The sequence below is a fragment of the Perognathus longimembris genome, chromosome 1 (genome assembly GCF_023159225.1).
Source record: "Perognathus longimembris pacificus isolate PPM17 chromosome 1, ASM2315922v1, whole genome shotgun sequence".
NCBI classification, from domain to species: Eukaryota; Metazoa; Chordata; class Mammalia; order Rodentia; family Heteromyidae; genus Perognathus; species Perognathus longimembris.
In genome coordinates, this window is record NC_063161.1 from 141,426,296 (window position 1) to 141,449,214 (window position 22,919).

A 22,919-nucleotide genomic window follows, 5' to 3' on the forward strand; every position below is an offset into this window, starting at 1 on the left:
GGTGAAGAAGATCTTGGAGTAGAGAATTGAGAGGTGTGATGGACATGGCCTCTGGGGGTTTCTTGTGGTCTCTGCTCTAAGACAACCATTCCTGCAGTGTTTCTTATTTTCTCTGAACTGAATTCCACAAAGAGGTCGTGATGAACAGTGAGCACAAGGCAAAGCTGAGCATCACGTGCTCACGGAAGGGTAGGCACAACACAAGACACTTTTCACTGGGTACAGCTTTCAGTACAGGGCAGGCTGGATTAGCCTTTATCCAGCAAACTCTAAACCAAATGCATTTCCTTTTCTTAACTGAGACAACGTATGTGCAATGCGCTTGATAGATTTCAAAGTGTTCTAGAAATGCTAATTATTAAGTGTGATTCTATTGCAGCTGGGACAAAATGCTTTCTGGATCACACTTGTAACTGTTTACTGAACACCAGAGGAGGGACGAGGGAATTCCCTTCATGGAAAACAGCTCTCCACCAGGTAGGGCCTGCCTACCATCTACTACCCTGGACTTTGCGTCACAAAATGGGTGGGGACCCTGCGGATACCACCCTTGTTCTGTTTCACAGAGATCAGCTCTCATCAGCAGGACACCTCTGAGTCACACTAGAAGATGGAGAGATGAGAGGGCAGAGCCACCAGGATTCTGGAGTTGGACAGCCCATGGTTACTAGCCTAGGGCCAGGTGACCAGTTCTTATGCAGGCGGAGTGTGCTCTTTAAGACTCTTGGAGCCTCTCCTTGCTTATCAATAATAATACTGGTCCACTTTTTATGGCATTGTCAATCAACCCATGAGATACTCAAGTTGAGGAAATACCCCACTCATAGATGAAGAGACAAGAGTTACAGATGCTACAGAATGGAAATATGAGGTAGAGCCAGGAGTTCAAATCTTCCTGGCTCTATCTGGCAAGAGAGCCTCCCAGAAGTTCTCTAGCTCTGCTGGGTACTCCTCTAATAACAACCCTCATAGGCCACAGCATCTCAGTTTCTGAAAGCTCTACAGACAGGGGTTAAGAGAGTAAGTGCTTGAGTTAGGCTGGCTGGACTCCACCTGGGCTCTGCCCTTTCTGGTGAGTTGCTGGGGTGGTCACTTGATCTGAGATTCTGTGCCCTCCTCTCTACATCATCTGTTGTGAGAATTATGTAAAGTGATGCCACATAAAGCCCCAAGTGCACAGTAGGTGCTCACTGAAGGCTTTTTCTATTAGCTTCCTGTTTGTCCTGGTTTCCTGCAGTACTCCAGCACAAGGAGGTGTGGGAGGCCCACCCTTCCTCTCTAGTGGTCCTGTACACAGGATGCACCAGTTAGCTAAGGGAGCAGTGAGGGACACATGAGGAGGCTGAGCTCTAGGTTTCCAGACTGCTTTTGTATGTTCAATATTTTGGAGTTTTGCAAAATAAATTAGTTATTTACTTTGATGGGAAGGGGGTGTTGAGCTTGGGAGCTTTGCGACATTCTACCACAGGAGCCACTCTTCTAGCCCTGTTTTTTGGTGGTTAGTTTTTTAAATAAGGGTCTCATTAACTTTTCAGTCTGAGATGGCCTCAAAATACAATTCTCCCACTCTCAGTCTCCTGAGTAGCTAGGATTACAGGCATGGACTACCAGAACATGGCTAGGACACTATTTTATTTTATTTATTTTTTGTTGGTTATGGGGCTTGAACTCTGAGGCTGGGTGCTGTCCCTGAGCTCTTTAGCTCAAGGTTAGCACTCTACCACTTGAGCCACAGTGCCACTTCTGGTTTTCTGGTGGCTAAATGGAGATAAGAGTCTCAAGGACTTTCCTGCCCCATCTGGCTTTGAATTGTGATCCTCAGATCTCAGCCTCCTGAGTAGCTAGGATTATAGCACCAAGCTAAAACACTATTTTAAAAGAGGGATTTCCTAGTTAATTCCTAGGAAGTGTGGAGACTAATGGAAAAAAATAGACACCCACTAAAATTGAATTCTAAAATGTCCATTCTCCATTTCTATGTCATTAGCCAACTACAAACTCTGCAGGTAAAACCTGGAATATCTGATTTCCACTTTTATCCTCTGGGTTAGTGTGTGTGTACCAAAACCTCAGTGATTTTTGTTAAATGTACCAATATTTGCTCGGTGTGGTCCCAGTGTGCTACAAGGTAAGTCATGCTTTGAGAAATATCATTTCAAATACAGGGGGTGCAAGCTTCTCTCTAAAACTTCTTTAAAAAGTTAATGAAACCCTTTTCAAGGTAAATCTTATGGGCAGGAGGTGTGTGTGTTTGTGGGTGGGGGTGGGACTCCTATATGCAAAAGCACATCAAAGTCCAGCCAGCAGAGAGGAGACTTTACAGGGAGAGCCCACAGCACCCCCTGGTGGACCATCTATCTAAGCAACTGGAGTAGTCCTTGCAGGGTTGACCCCTTCCTTTCCCTAGAAACATCTCCCAGGATTCCTTGCAGTGTAGTCTGTGCTGCCAGACACCCTATGAGTGTGGTCTGGTCAGCAAACAGGCTGAGGCTTTCCTCCCGACACTGCTATCAAATAACACTTTCTCTCATTCAAAGCTCCTGTCCTTTTTTCTCCTCCTCCTTTTCTTCCCTCCCTCCCTCCCTCCCTTTCTCCCTTCCTTCCTCCCTTTCTCCCTCCCTTCCTTTCGCTGGTACTGGGGCTTGAACTCTGTACCTGGATACTGTGTCTGAGCTTCTTTTAGTTGAAGGTTAGCGCTCTATCACTGAACCACAGATCCACTTCTGGCTTTTTTTTTTGGGGGGGGGGTATTTATTAGAGATAAAGAGTCTCATAGACATTACTGCCCTGGTGGACACTGAACTGTGATCCTCAGATCTGAGCCTCCTGGGTAGCTAGGATTACAAGTGTGAGCCACTGGTACCCAGCTCTCTGAATTCTTATTACTCATGCATTCCCGAATCACTCTGTAGTCACATTTATTTGGCCTACTTCTGCCATGGAATCTTTTACCTTCCCGTGGTTTCTAATAAATGATGCATTGCAGATTTGTGTGTCTGATTCCCATGGAAGAGTCGCATCCTTCATTTATGACACAGCTTGGCATGGTACTGTTAACTTTGATCTAGCTTCTTTCTCTGGGCCATCTTATGCACCCTGTGCTCTGTCTTCTACTCCCATATGCTTTCTTCTACATTTGGAAGATGAACACATCCTATTTTCATTTGGCTAGTGGTTCATAAAACTGAGTTAGAAATCAGTGGCTCCCATCTGGTTATGTAAAAGGCCCCCGGTAACCCCTATGAACAATCAATCATTTCCCTGCCTGCTGGGGCCAGGAGATGGGAGATAGGGTTTGACCTAGTTTCTGTGGTTCTGGGGGTCTCGGAAAGCCAGATGCTATGTATTTGTGGGATGCCATTGTCTGCTCCCAATTTCCAAGAGCGGCTGGAGGGAGGATAGGAGGAGGGAGGAAAGGAGGTTGAGAAGTGACTCCGTCATCCCTCCTCATCACTCCTTGGGTGGCTCGCCCCCACCACCGCCTCTCCACTTCCTTCCACTTGGAGAGTTCTGCGCTTGTGTGTTGGCAGCTAAACACGCTGAGTCCCTCCTCCTCAATTTCTGACATGTCTCTCCATGACTACCAAAATGCTACTAGAGAAGAGGGTGAAGTGAAGTTCAACGGCAGGTGGCAGTCATGGTCCCCTGCTGGCTTCTGAGATGCTCTAAGCCCGAAGGCTTGGTCTCCATCTGGGCCCCCATTATCCTTTGAGGAGCACAGGCGTCCCCTGGTGGTCCTCACAGTGACTCTGTTGCCAGAGATGCGGGAGCCCCACAGTCACTGTGGCCACAGAGATGGGGCTTGTGTCCCTGCTCTGTCACCACCACAAAATGGCTGCAGGTGACCAATAAGCCTGTGACAAGGGCTAGGCAGGGTGTCAGTCCTGGGAACCTCTTACCTCAAACTGGATCAGCACAGTCCCACTTTCGAGGCCTTTCTTGAGAAGGTCCATGGATCCCTCCAAAGTATCTCCTCCTTCCTGACACATGGGGAAAATGGCCTCTGGGAAAAGCTGATTCAGTTCATCCTCAGATCTGATCTCAGCAAACGAGTGGGCGGCTGGAAGAGACAGCATGGAGGTCATGTCACCCGGCTTATCAGTCCCCCTCAAAACACGACCTGTGACATCTGGATACGGGTGCTTTACAACATCTCATTAAATGATTAAGCACACGGTAGTCATTTTCGCCAGAGATCCTACTTCTAGGTGAATGATTCAATGTGTGCTAATTACATAAAGCACACACACTAATCTTTTGGGTTAGTTTTAAATGATGGTGTTCAGTTGAGTACTGACAGGCTTTGGGCCAAAGGTGAAGGAACAGGAAGAATGTTTTTGAAGAGAGTCTATTTTCTCTAACTGACCTGGTTATTTTTCTACCCAACTCCACACTCTTTCCCTTCTGTGGTCCTTTTTTTTTTAAAAATTTAATTCCCTTACAAGGGGCACTTTTGCAGCACAGGGTCTCAAGAGGCCATTTCTCCATGGGAAGCTCCCAGTGTGAGCCTCTAGTCCTCACATCTCCTCTCTTCTCTGGTCCTGTGAAGTCTAAATTCTCTCTCTGCATCCAACAACCCAAATCCTGCTCCTCTCCCGCCTGCACAAGACTCTCACCTCACTTGCTCCTTTCTCCCAGGTCGGAAGCTGTACCTCATTTCTGAATCTTCCCTTTTCCTTGACTGACTGTGCCAGGACTTAGGCTTAGACGTGGGTCCTAAGTCCTGCCCCTAAGCTTTCTCGCTCAAGGTTGGTGCTTTACTATTTGAGCCACAGCTCTACTTTTGGCTTTTCTTTTGGGTGGTTAACTGGAGTTAAGAGCCTCTTGGACTTTCCTCCCTGGACTGGCTTTGAACCTTGATTCTAAGATTTCATTCAGCCTCCTGAGTAGCTAGGATTACAGACATGAACCACCAGCACCCGGCTCCCTTTCCTTTAGAAAGGGAGGTCACGTCTTATTCACAAGGTGCTCTACCACTTTCAACAGCAAGGCAGGAGGAAACCAACACTATCTGAGGTTTCCCTCCTGCACAGAGGAGAAAATGAACAAGACAAACTGCTTGTACAAAGTCACACGGCCTGTTAGGGAAGGATGTGGGAATTTAGTCATCTACATGATTCTAATGACCACAGAAGCTCAGCTTCTCTGGTACTGGTGTGATTTCTGCCATACCTGTGACTCCCTAGGCTGCTAATGTTGGCTTATTTTTCTTTAAATCAATTTTTTTTTTTTTTTTGCCAGTCCTTGGGCTTGAACTCAGGGGCTGGGCACTGTCCCTGAGTTTCTTTTGCTCAAGTCTAGCATTCTAACACTTGAGCCACTTCCGCCTTTTTCTTTTATGTGCACTGAGGAATCGAACTCAGGGCCTCATGCATATTAGGTAAGCACTCTACCACTAAGCCACATTCCTAGCCCCCATCAAGTCATATTTTCTATTCATGATTTTTAGAAATAACTTGTCATTACAGTTATTAAAGAACTGAAGAGGGCTGGGAATATGGCCTAGTGGCAAGAGTGCTCGCCTCGTATACATGAGGCCCTGGGTTTGATTCCTTAGCACCACATATACAGAAAATGGCCAGAAGTGGCGCTGTGGCTCAAGTGGCAGAGTGCTAGCCTTGAGCTAAAAAGAAGCCAGGGACAGTGCTCAGGCCCTGAGTTCACGGCCTAGGACTGGCCAAAAAAAAAAAGGAACTGAAAAGCCTGCCTTTTTAGCTTTTTGTGTTTATTTTAATTTTTAAAAATCTATTGTAAAGATGATATACAGGGGTGGTTACAATTACACAAGTCAGGTAATGAGGACATTTCTTTTTTTTCTTTTTTTTTTTTTTTTTGCCAGTCCTGGGCCTTGGACTCAGGGCCTGAGCACTGTCCCTGGCTTCTTCCCGCTCAAGGCTAGCACTCTGCCACTTGAGCCACAGCGCCGCTTCTGGCCATTTTCTGTATATGTGGTGCTGGGGAATCGAACCTAGGGCCTCGTGTATCCGAGGCAGGCACTCTTGCCACTAGGCTATATCCCCAGCCCCAGGACATTTCTTTTTGAATACTGTCATCTCTTCCTTCTTTTTCTCTCCCAATGGCCCTCCCCCACCAATGTATAGTTCATTGTCATCATAGTGTCTAATGAGTATCACTGCTACATTAGTTCACCCTTTGTCACACCACTTAGCTTTAAGAGTCCATGCACAGCAGTTCTCCTCATCCCCCACAGACACCAGCCCCTTGATATGGCCCTCAGAGGTCCAGGAACAGTCAGTGCACCACAGGGGTCACCTGTGTCAGTACCCCTCCCTCAGCGACTATCACTTAAAAGCAGCTAGAGCGGTCCGAAGGTCTCAGGGTCACTGCCTTCACCTCCTGAGCCTTGATTTCCCCACAAGAGGAATAAAAATACTTGTCCCTCAAGAGAGTCATGAGAGTTGAAGGGGATGAGGATGTAAAGTAGGAAGCACAGAGTATGGTCCACACAGCCGCTGTTACGGCGGGGCACCTACTGTGCTGCCAAGCATACTGCTGGGCTTGCAGAGGAGGAGCAGGGAAGGGAGGGGGTCAGAAAGGGGAACGCACTGGCCCTGCCTGGTCCTGAGTTCCAGTAGAAGTGGAGAACCAGGTGTGCAGGTGCATCTAGCTGTGAGCCAGGGCAGAGACACCAGGCCAGGACTCTGCAGTTACATCCCTCAATCATCATTAGTACTTAAAGCTACGCAGGAGAAACCCATGGCTCCATGCTCACTAGGCAGGTGCTCAACCTTAGAATCATACCTCCAGGAGGAAGTGATTATTTTATAATACAACGATAATAATATTAATGACACTGTGCAGAGGCCTTCTTTCAAACACAGACGGCCAGTCTGTAGTCATTTCTTCTTCAGGAGAACCCGAGGAAGGCGCACTAGGCCAGGCTTGGGCTACCCTGAAGGATGTTGAAATGTTGACTGGGGTGGAACTTGTTCAAGGCCCCTCACCCCTCAGGAAGTAGAGTCAGGCAACAGCCAAGAGAGCCAAGCTCTGGTCCTGCGACCCTCCCTGCCTCTCTACCAAAGTCAAGCACACAGGAATAAAGCCTAACAACATCCTTCAAGAAAGGGCTGGTGTACATAGCCACAGGCCAGGCAGCTGAGAGCATCCTGGAGACTGAGCTATGCTTGAGTGGAAGGAATGGGAGGAGCTCCTGCCCCGTGAAAGGGAGATGGGATGGGGCTCCCTGCCTCTAGAGGACTGGGCATGAGGGGGCAGGCCTCTTGTGGGCAGATGTGAGAAGCCAGACACCCCAGAGTTCTTGACTTTCAAATACTGGTTATAGACTCAACATTTAAAAAAATAAAAACCAAACACCAGCTAGGCTAGATGAGGCTAAGGCAGCACCCCGTGGCTCCTCTCCCTGAGGGCAGGTGGCTGTTACCTTTCCTCCTGATCACCAGGGCCAGCTCCCGTGAGTGGGACTCCCGGCTGGCTTTGATGAACATCACCACCTGGTCGTGGGTGTGCTCTGAGATGTCCCGGCCATTGATCAACACGATCTGATCCCCTTCATTCAGCTTAGGAATGCAGGTGTCTGCCTGGATGGAGGAAGCAAGGTTCTCTGTTACCATAGCACCACCCTCAAGGGAAAGTTCACTGCTGTTCTCTGGGCCCAGACACTGGAGACCATGATCCAGCTCGCCTCTCTCCCTCGGGTGCACCGTCATCCTTCTCACAACGAGTGCTATATGGGCCTGGTAGCTCCAAGTCTGGCTCTGAAATCATGACATATTTCAAAATAAGGCTGGGGGAGTGGCGGAGTCATTTCTCCACAGGAGCCGACCTTCGCTAGTTGTGATCATGACAGCGATGCCTCCCAAGTTTTGTTGTCTGGATGTTCTGTTAGAATGCGCTGTGCCAGCCGGGAGGGAACATTTATCTGTCTTACAATGGAGAAGGCTGTCAGCAGCACCATACTAGAGGCAGAAACCATGGTGGGAGAGCAGAGGATAGGAAGGAAAGCCTTCCGAATACCCAGAAGCCATAAACAGGACAGAAGGCCAACAGGCTTTTTAAGGACGACTCAAGAGTGAAAGTTTCTAGGAGCGCTTCGTATTTAGAAGGCACAGTGGCTCCCCGACTGGGCTCTACTGCTTTATAAAAGCAAAGGAGCACAAGGGAACTATGGAGGGTGATGGTGTTTAAGCCTGGCCGACATTCACTATGTGCATGCCTATCAAAACAGTGCACGATACACCTTAAATATATGCACTAAGATAAACTAGAAAGAAAGCAGGGAAGTGATCACAGAAGGCCTCAGCAGAAGGCTGAATGGTGCTGGGGGACGGGGGTGGGGGGTGGGGAGGTGAAACGTGAGGTCTGGGACCCTGTATGGGGTGAGCAGAACAGCAAACTGTTGCCCTCTCTCGAGTAGTACTTCCCCAAATCAGTGCACACAAACCACCAGGGCATCTTGTTACAAAAGCAGGTCCTGGGTCTGCCTGCAGGCCTGGCTGGAGTTGAGGCCAGAGGGTCTGCACATCTAATGAGGCCCCAGGTGATAAGGTCTACAGATCAGGGCCCATGCTCTGCAGCAAGACTATAGAACAAGCTTCCTTTCTTTCTCCCCCCTCCTCTCATCCATGTATGTTTACATATGCTCTATCTATGCTGCTAGTAAAAAAAGAGAAGGAAGCAAGTAAAGGAAGAAAGTGGGGAAGGAAGAGAAGGAAGAATGGAAGTAGAAAAGAAGGGACGAAGGGAGGGAAGGAAGGAAGGAAAGGAGGGAGGAAGAAAGAAAGAAAGGAGAAAGGGAGGCAATGGGACACAAGCAAAGACCTGTCCCATCCAGAGGAAAGCAAACATGGAAAATAACATGGGACACGATTACTTACAGGTGATTCTGGATTTATCCTTGAGACCACAAGAGGCATCTTTTGATCCACTCCTCCCTGTAGAAAAACATTTACATCGTTCACAGCACCAAAGACTCTGAAGATAATCAGTGCATGCTAGACTTCTGCTCTGGGGAAGGCCTCAAACTTAGACTGATTCTATTCACAGGGCTTGGCATCCCTTTCTGAATTCTGAACCAAGCTGCTGACCCCTGTGCACCTGCAGGACTGGCCAGAACTCTGCTCAGAGCCTCCCCTAACACCACCACCATTTGTGAACAACACACTCCGTGGGTGTGTGCTCCACTTAGCAATGCCAACGGCCCCACCTGGGGGTGGGGGGGTGAGCTTGGCAAGCTGTTAGGAAAAGAGCTCTCAGGGGAGGCAGCCAGGCCTCGGGAGGGGCCCCATGTCATGAGCACTCTGCATGTGAGCAGGACCTCAGAGGGCTGCTGGGTAAATAGGAGGCGTGCCTGATGGGCCACCAGACAGGACCACTCTGCCTTCATTGCACACTAGAGGGAGGACTGAAAACTTGCTCTGTAAAGAGTCAGAGAGGAGGCATTTTTAGGCTTTGTAGGAGAGGGCCCTGAGGTCCTCTGAGACACACCTCTACTACAGTATCACCGAAGCAGTAACAGCTGTTCTAGAAACACTGTTTCCACAAACAGAGGGAAGCTGGCCTATGGTCACAGTTTTCAGGCCCTTCCTAGAGATGTCCAGAGCACCTAAGGCCCTACAACTTGAACAGCTGCTTTCTCTCATCAGTTTTAGCAATACTGCAGGGATCTCTTTAAAAAAATGTTTTTGGGGGGAGGGTATAGATCTGCTTTTCAGTTATTCATCCTCCTTTCTCTGTGAGATAAGCTTTAAAACAGTCTTCACCATTTCTTATCAGAACTCAGCAAGGTGACATGCATGCAGTGTGTACCAAACATCAGACACAGAGTAGGCATTTGGAATGAGGCAGTTGTCATGGACACATTAAAAGCTCCCAGTTCTGAGAATGGGGGCTTCGATGCCTCCCTGGGGAGTTTCCTCCTATAGCTGGAGCACACAGCCCATTCCCAGTGGAAATTAAAAATCCTCTTGGAGATGATTTCATGCCATAACATCATCCTATGACTACGAATTGCATACCTTAAGATTAAATCCAAATCTCCCATCTTCGTCCGGCGTGATACGGATGAGGATTAAGTAGCCATCCCCATCGTCATTCTGGAAGACAGTGCAAAGTGTCATTGTGTTACTTCTCTCTCCTGCATTGAACGGGTGATCTGTTTTCAGTGATTCTGCCTTAGTGGCCTGCCCACAAGAGTGGGTTACTGGATCACATGGGTGTGGCAGGGCCTGGGCCCACTTACCTTGTCACAGTAGTACTGGCTGGCATCCTCGGTGGAGCCCCCTTTGGTCACTCTGTGGTAGTCCTCTAAGAACCGCTGGTCAACACCATCTGGTGAGCAGGAGCCTGGAGCATTTGAAGATGGAGACACAGAACTGGATGACTTCTGGGTCAGGCAGCTTTGTGCTGGATTGTTCTCGGATAAACTCCTTCATTGTGGGGAAGGAGGAGATATTTTAATGACTAGATTAATATTTTATTAGAGCAAATACCCCTCACTCTTGGGTTTGGCAATTCACAGTGTACAGGGGTTCGATGGGCCACTGTGGGCCTCTGAGCCACTCCAGAGTCTTGGACCATGCCTGACCTTGACTAGCCTCAATGTCATCATATCTGGTTTTGGGGGAAAAGAACAGGAAGTCAAAGTGGACCTATGGGATGCTGAAAACAATGCTCCGCCCTGCTGCTTTAGATGGCTGCTGAGGACATGGGTCTGGGTATTTCTGGTAATGTAATTTAAAAAAATTTTGTGCCTGTACTGGGGCTTGAACTCAGGGCCTCCTACTCTCTCTCGGTTTTTTCACTCAAGGTTGGTGCTCTACCATTTGAGTCGTGGCTCTATTTCCCGCTTTTTGCTGGTTAATTGAGATAAGAATCTCATGGAACTTTTTCTGCCTGGTCTGGCTTCGAACTGTGACCCTCAGATCTCAGCCTCTTGAGTAGCTAGGCTTACAGATGTGAGACACAAACACCTGGCTTTTTTTTTTTTTTTAAAATATTGTGTTGCCTAGGCTGGTCTTGAACTACTAAAGCCCAGGAGATTCTCCTACTTCAGCTCCTGAGTATTTGGCCTTCCAGCTGTGCCCTGTCCAGCTTGGAGCATGAATGTTGGAGAAGACTCTGCCAGTTCAGGCCATACACATGCACCGCCCCCTTCTCTCCTTCCATCTCATTCCTGCTGTTAGTCCTGTTTCACAGGAAGCCTGGATGCTCAAGGAAAACAAGGCAACTGCTGCATATTCAGACCATTCTATCATTCCTGGTCTGCAGAGACTGGCCTGTGACATCCATGGTCACATCCATAATCACGTCCATGACGAGACCACGTGTTTCATTTCCTCTACTTCATGTAGGTCCTTCATATCTTAGAGCTGCACTGTATCTCAGAGCTGCATTGTCCAATATGGTAGCCACTTGCCACATGTGGCTTAGATTTAAATAATTTATGAAAAAGTCATTTCCTTAGTTGTAACAGCCACATCTCTAACGCTCAACGACTATGCATAACTAGTGGTCACTCCTAGGGACAGTACAGTCACAAGACATTTCTGTCACCACAGAAGTTCTGTTAGCGTTATCTTGGACAATGGCAGTCTATGAGAATGGTACAGACTTCGGTTTTGAGGGAAAGAAAGGGAAACTGGTGGGTAGATAGGAATAAAGAGTGCTTAATACATGGCAGATAACGTGTGGCCCATCATGGAGCTTCTTGTTCCCATAGTGCCTTGGGTTCCTGCTCAAATACTTCTTCCTACAATGCCCTGGGAGCCCATTCACCCAATGAAAAGAGCAAGGGCAGTACACATACAAGCCATCAAGCAACTAGCACAAAGCTCAAAGGAGGAGGCAAGGGAGGTATTAGAATAATTGCTCTCAGAGAGGACAACATTCGACTTCTCTTTGGGGCCCCTCTCCAAATGGAAACTCTCACCATCCTTTTCCTTTTGAGGCTTTCCTTTCACTTTCAAATAAACCTGCTATATCTGCTTTAAAAACTTCCCTGCCGTGGCTGGGGATATAGCCTAAGTGGCAAGAGTGCCTGCCTCGGATACACGAGGCCCTAGGTTCGATTCCCCAGCACCACATATACAGAAAACGGCCAGAAGCGGCGCTGTGGCTCAAGTGGCAGAGTGCTAGCCTTGAGCGGGAAGAAGCCAGGGACAGTGCTCAGGCCCTGAGTCCAAGGCCCAGGACTGGCCAAAAAAAAAAAAAAAAACTTCCCTGCCTTTTAATTCTTTAATGGATGGAGAAAATGAATCCGTACTCTTCCCACCCCCCCGCCCCAAAGTTGGCATCAGTTCCAACTCCAATCTCAAAGATCAAGATGCTGAAGTCAAAAGAGGCTGAATACAGGTCAAGGTCAAGTACAAGTACAAGGTCACCTAGGAGACAGAAGTCTGATGCATGTGGATACTGAGCATTTTCTGTCTAGACCATTCCGAACAGTTCTTAAGACTCATCTCTAACCTTACAGGATCACTAGCCCTGCCCTGTGTTCAGCATTTCTGTACCATCCACAACAGCCCTTTTCTAGGGCTGTGGATCTAGCACAGGTTTCTTTAAGAACTCATAACTGGGTTCTTCTTACACCCCTACAAACGGTCACATTCACATTGGAAAAAATCAGACCCCTGCCCATAGCAATTTTCTTTAAATGGTGCTTTCCTGTTTCCTGGCAAGTTGATATTAGCTTTTGTCCCGCCCCCCCCCCCCCGTGGTGTTGCAGATTCAAATCCAGCCAGGGTCTACACATGCTAAGTAAGTACTCTGCTACAGAGCTATACCAAACGAGCTTAAATATAAAACCTGTACCCCAATCACACCACACAGCAATTGAGCATTTCAATATTCTTGAACAAAATATTCAGCACGTGACCAACATGGAACAGTTACATGTGAGATAATAGGCTTGTGAAGGGAGGGTATTAGGAGTGGGCAGAATTTCACAAGGAAAAAAAGTGAATGACAATTAATTAAATGATTAACTGACAAATTAATTTTAAGATGAAGATAAGTCTGGCCTGGGCAACTAAGCTCCTGAGTTCAATGCTTCTCCTACATCTGTCTTAGCAATATGGATAAGATTTGCTGGTTTGGTTTTGTTATGCTGGAAGAGAACCAAGGCTCTCACTTGCCAGATAAGTGATCCACCATTGACCACCACTCTTCTTTCTTCTTCCTCCTCCTCCTCCTCTTCCTCCTCCTCCTCCTCCTCCTCCTCTACCTCCTCTTCCTCTTCCTTCCTCTCCCCCCCCCCTCCTCCTCCTCTTCTGTAGGTACTGGGGCTGGAACTCAGGGCTTCATACTCAATTTGGCTTGCATGATCAGCTAGCACTGTACCACTTGAGTCATGCCACCAGCCCAGCTATTTGCCAGTTATATTGGAGATTGAGTCTGGTAGATTTTTCTGCCTAGGCTGGCTTCAGACTATGGTCCTCCAGATCTCAGCCTCCTAAGTAGCTGGGATTACAAACATGAGCCACCTGTGCCTGGCAGTTCTTCTCGGTACAACAGCGCCACCCAATTGCAGCAATGACAACTGCTAACGGGCATGGAAGGATCGTAGTGTAGGAATGGTCTTGGGCCTTGTCACAGGGAGAAGCTGCAAAGGATGTGTCCATATGTCAAAATTTTGGATGCATGTGGAGGTGGGGGACAGCAATGGAAAGGAGGAGAGACAGGTAAACAAAACCAGGTGAGGGGACAGTGCAGAAGAAAAGAGACTGTAACAGAATAGTAATGAATATATTTAACTAAAAAGTTTAATTTGTGAATTTCATTATATGAGATTTCAAAGTATTTTTCTCTTTTCAGTATAAAACTCACAGCTGGGTGTTAATAGCTCACATTTGTAATCTAGCTACTCAGGAGGCTGAGATCTGAGGATGGTAGTTCAAAGCCAGCCTAGGCAGGAAAAAAGTCAAAAGCCAAAAATGTGGCTCAAGTAGTGGAGTACTAGCCTTGGGCAAAAAGAGCTCAACAACAGCACCTAGGCCCTTGGGTCACCGCCCTTGGGTCACGGCACAAAAAAAACAAAACAACACCCCCCCACACACATAAAACCTCACTAGTCTCTGCACGTGCAAGGCCCCGTGTTCAATTCGTAGCACTGCAAAAAAATAAAAAACTAACAAAAACAACACATACACAAGAAACCCTCAATGGTCTAGCTAAATCAGCTAACAGTACTATTAGTATATATAACACATTTGGAGTCATCCTGTGTCACAATCTACTCTCTAAGCAGGGTTGGAGAGGCTGCTTCATGAATACTTCAGTGCACTATATTAAGAGAATGGCAAGTCTCTGGCCTACTCACCTAAGTACAGAGACTCCCCACAGAGCTCAGTGATACTTTGTTTGGTGTACAGGATGGATGGACAGACAGACAAGAAGGACAAGGAAGGATGAGAAGCAATAGCAAGTGGACAGAGCATGGGATGCCAAGAGCAAAAGGGCCAAGATGACAGGGCTTCCTCCCTTGTTGGGGCAGGACTCGAGGTATTCCTGATGGGGAGCTGAATGAGTGGGTGAGGAGAGAGGGGGGCAGTGCTATATCGTGGAACTGGGCTCCGTGGAGGCTGCTGTGAAAGGAGCAGGGAAGGGGCGGGGTAAGGGAAGCAAGCCAATTGTGTGGGTGGGAGGAAAATGATGAGAACGGAGCAGAGGAGAGAGAGCCAGAGGAGGACACTAAAGGACTGTCCACTGTCCTCCAGGAAGCAGATCACCTATGGCCTAGCCCCTGAGGAGAAGGGAGCAGAGACAGATGTCAGAGACCTAAGAACTACAGAAGAGCAGGTGTCAGAAACAAGCCACAGAGAATTCACAATGTTAAAAGAAATGAAAAGTGATGAGGGTTTTCCATGGAAGAAAGACTCCTGGCAAGATGTTTCCAAAAGTTGTTTGGGAAACAGAACTACCATGGTGAGAACTAGATGTGGATGGGGGAAGAAAAAAGAGAAAAAAGGAAAACTCTAGTGTCTAGTAGATGCAAATAAGATCATATTGACAACTGTCTCCTCACCAGGACACAGGGCAGCCAAGAGATGGGCATAAGATGAAGAGCTGGGACTGGGTCAGCTAGGATTCCAGGAATTTGCGATATGCTTTTCCACAGGTAAGCAGGTCAAGCCAAGTGCAGGCCAGGCCAGGATTAGGGACAACAGACACACACATGCCTGGTAGCACCCTGCCCTCCTCGGCTGAGGAGGGGCTTGGATGGTGCATGGATCTTCCATATTCAGATCTGGTCCAACCTTATAAGGAATTCAGAGAGCGGTGGCAAAGAGGGAAAAGGCAGAAAATGGCTGGTGGGGGTGAGATTGTTTAACTTAAAGAACAACAGGCAGCACTGTGGGTAGGACAGGAAAGAAACACCATGAGTTCTGGCAGCTGTAGGCAAGAACCTGTATTCTAGAACATCCTGTCATTCAGGTTCCCAGGGGGCTGGTTCCAGGGCCCCCACTGCATAGAACCAGTTTTCTTATATAAAAGATGTTCCAGCCCTTATATAAATGGACACACTATTTGCATGTAAACTAAGCATGTCCTTCCATATGTTTTAAATCATCTCTAGGTTACTTATAATACAATGCCAATGCCGTGTAGACAGTTGTTACCCTGCTGTTATGCTTAATACTAACAAGAGCAACTATAAACCAGCCTAAGTAAACTGTGGACGGTGGGGGCTGGCTATAGTGGCAACTAGACTGTCCAATTGCAGCAGGCTACCCCCCTCCAGGGGTCTCCTTGTTGGAGGTGTGCTCAGGTTGTTGGGGCCTGGATGAAGGGGTGTGTGGCTGAAGAAGAGAACCCTCAAGATTCTTTGTAGAAGAAGGTAAGTTCTCAGAAAAGAGTCAAACATCAAAGACCACAACAAGGAATAACATTCACGCAGAGGACTGTCACGGTGGTGACCCATCAGACCAATAACAAACAAAGGTCTTTAAGTACAACCCTACATGGCCCTAAAAATGGTTTCCCTGTCTATTTTTCAGGGTACACCTCCTTCCATGCATCTGGGTGAGAGGTAGAGAGGGGTTTTGATTTTTTTTCTTTTTTCTTTTTGTCACACACCCAAAAAAACTTCCTTTTCTTCCAAATTTTGTTTCCCCTGGAAGGAAGGAGAGGATCCCAGAACAAAAGCACACAGCCTGCTTGGGCACAATGCACATTGCCAAGGCTTCATAACTATAATCATAAACTTTGGGGCGCTGTGCTATAAATACGGAACAAGCGGCAAGTGACTCATCTGCCGGGTAATGTTCCGACAGCCTGCGCTCTGCCGCTTCGGGTGGCGAGCCAAAGCTTTCCGTTCTTCTTTGCTTTTCCTTCTCTCGTTTACCCGGAGTACAGAGCATTCCACTTAATTCTTCTTAAAAGGAACCTTCTTCCTTGTCTGTGAGATTATTCATTGGATTGCTCTGACAGAATGCTTCTTTCTGCTGCTTAACACAAATCTGCTGTAGAAAACATGTCAAACGTTTCTTAAACATTTTGCAAATACTCACTGAAGTACCGACACAGTTTTTCTCACCAAGTATAGACCAGCATATACTTCTTGCCTGGAGAATGGAGCCCCTCTCTATGCAGCTCAGGGGGGCCCTGGCCCTGGAGGTCCACTGCTTCCTGCTGCCTGGAAGGGTTCTCCACCTCACTGAGGGGGGCTGCAGGCTGGGTTTCCAGCTCTTCACCAGACTCCCCAAGTTGCTTACTGCATGTGCACCTGGCAGACCTTGGTAAAAAGAGCCGCCTCTGAATCTCCATTGTCTGCTACTTTTAATGTTTAGTGGCAAAATAAGGTGCTCTGGAATGACACCTCTTCCAAGGCCTCAAGGAACACTTGCAAAGAGAATGAGTGTGCAGTATGGAGGAGTGAGCAGGTCAGAGCTCACTGAAGTCAGCAGGGCCCAGGCTAGCATTCCTTTCCATGCCCCTCACTGTCAGTAGCCCCGTGTGGCTGGAGACTCGAAGCTGCATGGCGAAGGGTCTGTGTTCACCACGGTTCCAGAGCACAGTGGGAGAATCTGGTACACAGCACACAAGGGGTCTTCTGTGAAGCCTCAGACATCTCTCCAAACTCTCTTCTCCTTCCACTAAAACCACAGATTCCACAGTGGGACAGTGAAGGCTGATGGGCGCTGCTGGCCTGGATATGCCTGAAGACCAAGTCTTGCTTATTCCATGTTCTTTCCCCCGTGACCAGGACAGGAACATGACATTGTTGGACTTGGGAATGAAAGGAGCTCATGTCTCCGGACAAGCAAAGCCAACTGTCCTGCACCTGGCACTCACCGCATGGCGAGACATCAGAGGACACTAGGCCACGAGGGTTCTGGAAGGCCACCCACCTTCGTTCCACAGCTCAGCAGCCGGGACAGAGGTGGTGAGTGCTCCAAGTGCAAGCCAGATAGTGCTCCTAAATATCACTGGACATCTGCTTGAGAAATGTCCTTTCTGCTTACAGACACTGTAGGGGTCACAAGGCTGCAGTGAGTGACAGAACAGGCAGTTGAGTTGGCACAAGTGCTGCCCACGGCGGCTGTAAGATGACGAGAATGGGTTCCCCTGGGCTTGTCCTGTGCTGGACTGGTAGCCAGCACTGATGTGACCCCTCACAGCACCTCATGCGGCTTCTGAGTCCCGAGGGATGAGGCTTTCACTTTATCTTCTTCTAGTCAGCTTAAACCTGAATCACCACCCTGTGGCTCCTCTACAGGACAGTGAGAGTCTTGATGCTGTCCAGTTCCTCGCTGAGACTGAAAGCCATGATTGGAAGCGCCTTCCTTCTGCTGATGTGACAGAGCCCAGTGCTCATGGATGACTTAAACAGAGTCTGGTTACTTTCCCCTGCACCTCTGCCTTGTGCTTCTAGGTTTGCTTGTGTCTGGCAAAGCCACCATGTCACACAATGGAACCCAAGTGAATCCACAGTAGCCCCCACAATGGGCAAGTTGGAAAGACAGTGATCATTTCAACAAAAGCATCACTAACCTCAGGCCACAAGGAAGCAACGGCCATGAGAATTATTTAACCAGAGGCATTAAAACACAGATCTTGTCTACGGGAGAGGCAGCAGCCCCCTACAGAGGGAGGAAGGAGGCTGGCAGTTAGTGTGTACAGCACACTCAGGATATCCTTCACACTTCAAGTTAGTGGCTACCATGATAAACATTTCCAGGCTAATGAAGGTGCCTGCTTGCTAATCCTCTGCTGGTAAGGGAGACCTTATACTTCTATATGTTGGCCATCATATGGGGCCTAGCAGAATGGGGACCTAGGGTTGACTTCCTAACAGCTTATCATCCAGTGATACTTGAACTCAGGTCTTCTGTGATCTGTATGTTACCAACTTCAAAACCCTGACGTGAGACAGCATACCCTCTAGTGAATAGGTATGACAGAATTGTATGATGAAGGTAAAGAAGGAAGGAAGGGACCTGGGCTGAGTGAAGCAAATGCAACTGAGCCTAACATGCAGCTCTGAGCCCCTGGGGATCTAGGCAAAAAGGAAACACATGGGCTAGCTATCTGTTATTAAAAAAAAATGAAAAAACCCAAAACACCAAACCATTCTTTTAGAAGAGTTTTTTTAACTGGCCTTGGCTGACAAGAGGAATTTGTCACACTAACAGGAAGAGAATGAGACATAGAAGGACAAAATGTCGAGAAAGAAAATCAAGGATGTTCTAACATTTTCCGCCCTCTTTAAACTAGTAATTAAAAATGAGCTGCACACAACCACGCAGGGCCTTTTCTTGCTCTGAGAAGGCTTTCTAGAAGTGAACGAATTCCCAGTGATCTGCATCGTCAGATGGTTAAGTGCTCATGAACTAGGTAAGTCAAGGAGAAGGGGGGCCTGAGCCTTCGTGTGTGCTTCCTGCAGTATGGAGCGACTCGGCCTGGAACCACCTTTGCTCGTGGCCTGGACAAGAGACTGGCAGGAACCTGGAAAGCAGGTCTCTGTCACAGACAAGAAGGGTGAGCTCCCAGTGGCACAGGCTGTTTCCTGTCCACACAGGCAGCTTGAATTTGGTATTTGAACAGAGAGCAACCCAGGAGTTTCAGGCACTAGCTTTTGACTCCTCTGAAAATGGCAGCCCAAGCCTCAGCAAATGCCACAAAAACCATATAGCAAAGACAAGGAAAGGAAAACCACAAGATTCTTACTCTCGGTGTGGGCTGCGGTTCTGAGAGACTTCAGAGTCACTGTCTTTGGGGGACAAGGAGCCCTTGTAGGTGTAGAACACATCTTCAGTCTCTGTAATATAGGTCATCTCATTCGCCAGGTTATCCGCAGAAGAGTGTCGGGGCTTTCGGATTTCGTGCCGGAGACGAGGACTTCGCCTGCATATGGGGAAGGGGAAGTGCATAGTGCTCAGAGCAGATTCTGCCCAGAGGTCAGACAGCTGTCAGTGATGTCCCTCTGTGCACTAGCTCTTCCAAGGATGACTGGCAGACACTGTTAGAAGGTCAGGGTTGGACCCAGAGCCAGGCATGGTAGCACACACCTGTAATCCTAGCACTTGGGAGGCTGATGCAATAGGATTTTGAGTTCCAGGTCTGACTTAAATACATAGTAAATTCAAGAGCACCATGGGATACATAGACCTGGTCTTAAAACTAGGGGTTGAGAATGTGTGTGGCTCAGTGGTGGTAGAGTGCTTGCCTAGCATGCATGAAGCCCTGGGTTCGATTCCCCAGTACCACGTACACAGAAAAAGCCAGAAGTGGTACTGTGGTTCAAGTGGTGGAGTGCTAGCCTTGAGCAAAAGAAGCCAGGGACAGTGCTCAGGCCCTGAGTTCAAGCCCCAGGACTTATGCACTCAGGTCCTCTTCTGTCCCTCCCAGTATTCTTTCTTCTATTATTTTGTTAGCTATTACTCCTTGGGCTGTCAGGGCCTCCATTGCTAGCAAGCCCCTAGACTTGGGTAGTCACCAATGCTGTGTCCACCACAAATGCAAAAGGCCTCTTCTGACTCCCTGGGGAGGACCTATAACTAACAGCAAGGGCTCCACACCCCAGCTGTGGCAACAGCTGGACCCTCTCTGCTGCTTTCTCTGCACTCCTTACATCGCTGCCTGATTAAGAGACTCCAGTCGCTCCCTTACAGAACACATTTACCTCTTTAGGATGAGGTGTCTCAATCTTGGAAACCCAAAAAGCAAATCTATTTATCATGCCACAATTTCTAAGATGGACTCCCATCACACTCCTGCCCAGAGCATGGGTTCCCCTGTGAAGGGCCTTGAGCCCAGCAGGTCCTGCCTCTCTCAGAGTTTCCCTCAGTCCCTGCAGATTCTGGCTCAGGAACTTCCAGGCCTACCAGTCCTTAAAGACACCATGTTAATACCATGTGGAGCTGGGGGCAGAGATGACTGAGTTCTCCTTTGGCTGATGCCTACCCTTCTCAGACGCATTCACAAAAATAGAGTAACATCGTTGAGGGACATTAGGATACCAGTAAGGAAAAAAAAATCCCATCTGACTCTTCTGTTAAGTAAGCTTACAAAGCATTTGGCCAGTCTGAATTCGTGCACAATCATTTTTATAACCCTTTGATACATGAGAAAACTGAGCTCATGGTGTTGAAGGGGCTGAACCAAGGCCTGGGCCTGGACCACACTAGGCAAGTTCGATGCCACTCTGTTACACGTCAGCCACACACATACCTCACTAGTTTTAAGTTCATTTTCTTTTTGTTTTTCCCCTTTGGTGGGGTTTGAATGCAGACCTTCGTACTTACTAGAAAAACATTCTGCGACCTGAACCACACATATACCCAGCTATGTTTTGCTTGTTATTTTTTAGAAAGGGGCTTGAGTTTTTGCCAAGGGCCAGTGTCAGACAGTGATCCTTCTAGTTAGGCCTCGTAAACAGCTAGGATTACAGATGTATGCTACTATGCTTGGAGGACTTCATCCTCTTGGCAGACCACTTCCATCTTTACTACTGGTGCAGAGGGTCTTGAATCCTTACATCCTTTACTGGGTTTCCCTTAAGTTCACTTTGTGGGATGTTAATGGAAATATTAGGTTAAATAAAGTTCCACATTGTTTCTTCTCAGGACTTCTCAGAGTGTCTAATATTACTAATGTGTGCCATGATTCTAACAGGAACATCTCAGAGGGTCACCACTGCCAAGTTTTATTATTTATTTACTCTGTGGTATTGAGGATTGAAACAAGGGCCTTGTACATACTGGGTGAGGACTCACTCTATCATGGAATTGTTCAGATTTCTGAAGATCAAATTTTTTAAAAAGAGCATCTCTCCATGTACAAGTGGTTCACATGTGCAATCTTAACTACAAGAGGCTAAGGATGAGAAAATTGAGGTTTAAGGCCAGGTTGGCAGAAAAGTAATTGAGAGTCCATTTGGGGCAGCGGGTAACCTAACCAATAATAAGTAGGAGTGGAGGCATGGCTGGGTGGTATTTGGCCAGTCTAGCAAACATGAGGCTCTGAGTTCAAAGTCCCAGTACCATTAAAAAAAAAAAAAAAAAGCATCACGGAATGGGAGAAATAACATCTGCTATTCTAACATAGTACGGTAACATTGGCTGACAACAGGTAATTGCATATTTCAAACTAGCTAGTAGAAAGGTTTTTGGAGACAGGTTCTTAATCTGTAGCCCAGGCTAGCCTATACTATTCTTCTGTCTGGGATGCCTTCCGAGTGCTGGAATTACAAGTGTGAATCATGACACTTGGTGAATAGAAAGGATTTTGAGTGCTCCCAACACAAAGGTGTGATGTATGTCTAAGGTGATGGATATGCCAATTAGCCTGATCTGGTGAGTTAACATCACATACATGTACTTGAATATTACAATAACCTATAAATATGTACAATCATGATGTCCATTAAAAATTGAAAATCATTTTAAAAGACCACCTCAGCATCACACGCTACAGAAAATGTTTAGAGAAGTGCACTTAAACTACTTCTGCAATGGCCAAGAATGCACATGTAAGCTCTGACTATAGGCCATCTATGCTAACAAAATTAAAATATACAGTGAATATATATACATATATGTACATATTTTTGGAGGTACTGGAGTTTGAACTAAAGTCCTTACATTTGCTAGGTAGGTATTCTACTGCTTGAGTTACACCCCTTGCCCTTTTTGCTTTCCTTATTTTTCAAAGTGAGCCTCATTTTATTTGCCTGGACCAGGCCCGGACTGCAAGCTGGGATGGCAGATGTGTGCCAATGTTCCCAACTTTTACTGAGATGGGGTTCTGTGGACTTTTTGCCTGGGCTGACCTCAATCCTCCTGATCCCTGCCTCTAGAGTAGCGGAGATTATAGGAGTGAGTTACTGTGCCTGGTATGTGTCTGTATAAGAGTAAACATGTTTGCTGGCGCATGGGACAAAAGAAGGCATAAATACCAATTGGGGGTGACTGGAGGGGACCGTGAAGGCAGGCTCTTGGTTTCCAGATGTTCCACCGATAGGGACCTTCTCATAGCTGGATTCCACACCATCCCTCCAATCACTTTTTTGCAATATTGGTTATTTACAGACCTAAAAAATCAGATACAAGGTCATTTTCCACATGTCCAATAGGAAAGAAAAAAAAATGTAGTTCATGTGAACCAGAGTCACCTAGCTCCCTCTTTGATGACAACCAACCCAAGTTACAGGAGTGGAGGCAGAAGGTCTCAGGAGAGGCCCTCTCATTCTGATTTTTCCTTCTGTTTCTGTTTCTTTTCTTTTCTTTTCTTTGCCAGTCCTGGGGCTTGAACTCAGGGCTTGAGCACTGTCCCTGGCTTCTTTTTGCTCAAGGCTAGCACTCTAGCACTTGAGCCACAGCACCACTTCTGGCTTTTTCTATATATGTGGTGCTGAGGAATCGAATGCAGGGCTTCGTGTATGAGAGGCAAACACCCTACCACTAGGCCATATTCCCAGCCCCTTTTCCTTATGCTTCTTT

General features: G+C 47.4%; 1 protein-coding gene across 3 annotated transcripts in view; it reads right to left on the reverse strand.

The window, feature by feature from the left end:
* Ptpn3 (protein tyrosine phosphatase non-receptor type 3) overlaps positions 1 to 22,919 on the reverse strand; it is a 140,285-nt gene that overhangs the window by 19,304 nt on the left and 98,062 nt on the right. For all 3 annotated transcript variants that reach the window (XM_048338757.1, XM_048338768.1, XM_048338778.1), the window contains 7 exons: positions 22,376 to 22,510; positions 19,147 to 19,323; positions 10,220 to 10,406; positions 9,996 to 10,073; positions 8,856 to 8,912; positions 7,403 to 7,559; positions 3,900 to 4,060 (listed from right to left, as the gene is read on the reverse strand). In XM_048338757.1, coding sequence (XP_048194714.1) covers positions 3,900 to 4,060; positions 7,403 to 7,559; positions 8,856 to 8,912; positions 9,996 to 10,073; positions 10,220 to 10,406; positions 19,147 to 19,323; positions 22,376 to 22,510 — 952 coding nt within the window. The remainder of the gene's footprint in view (positions 1 to 3,899; positions 4,061 to 7,402; positions 7,560 to 8,855; positions 8,913 to 9,995; positions 10,074 to 10,219; positions 10,407 to 19,146; positions 19,324 to 22,375; positions 22,511 to 22,919) is intronic.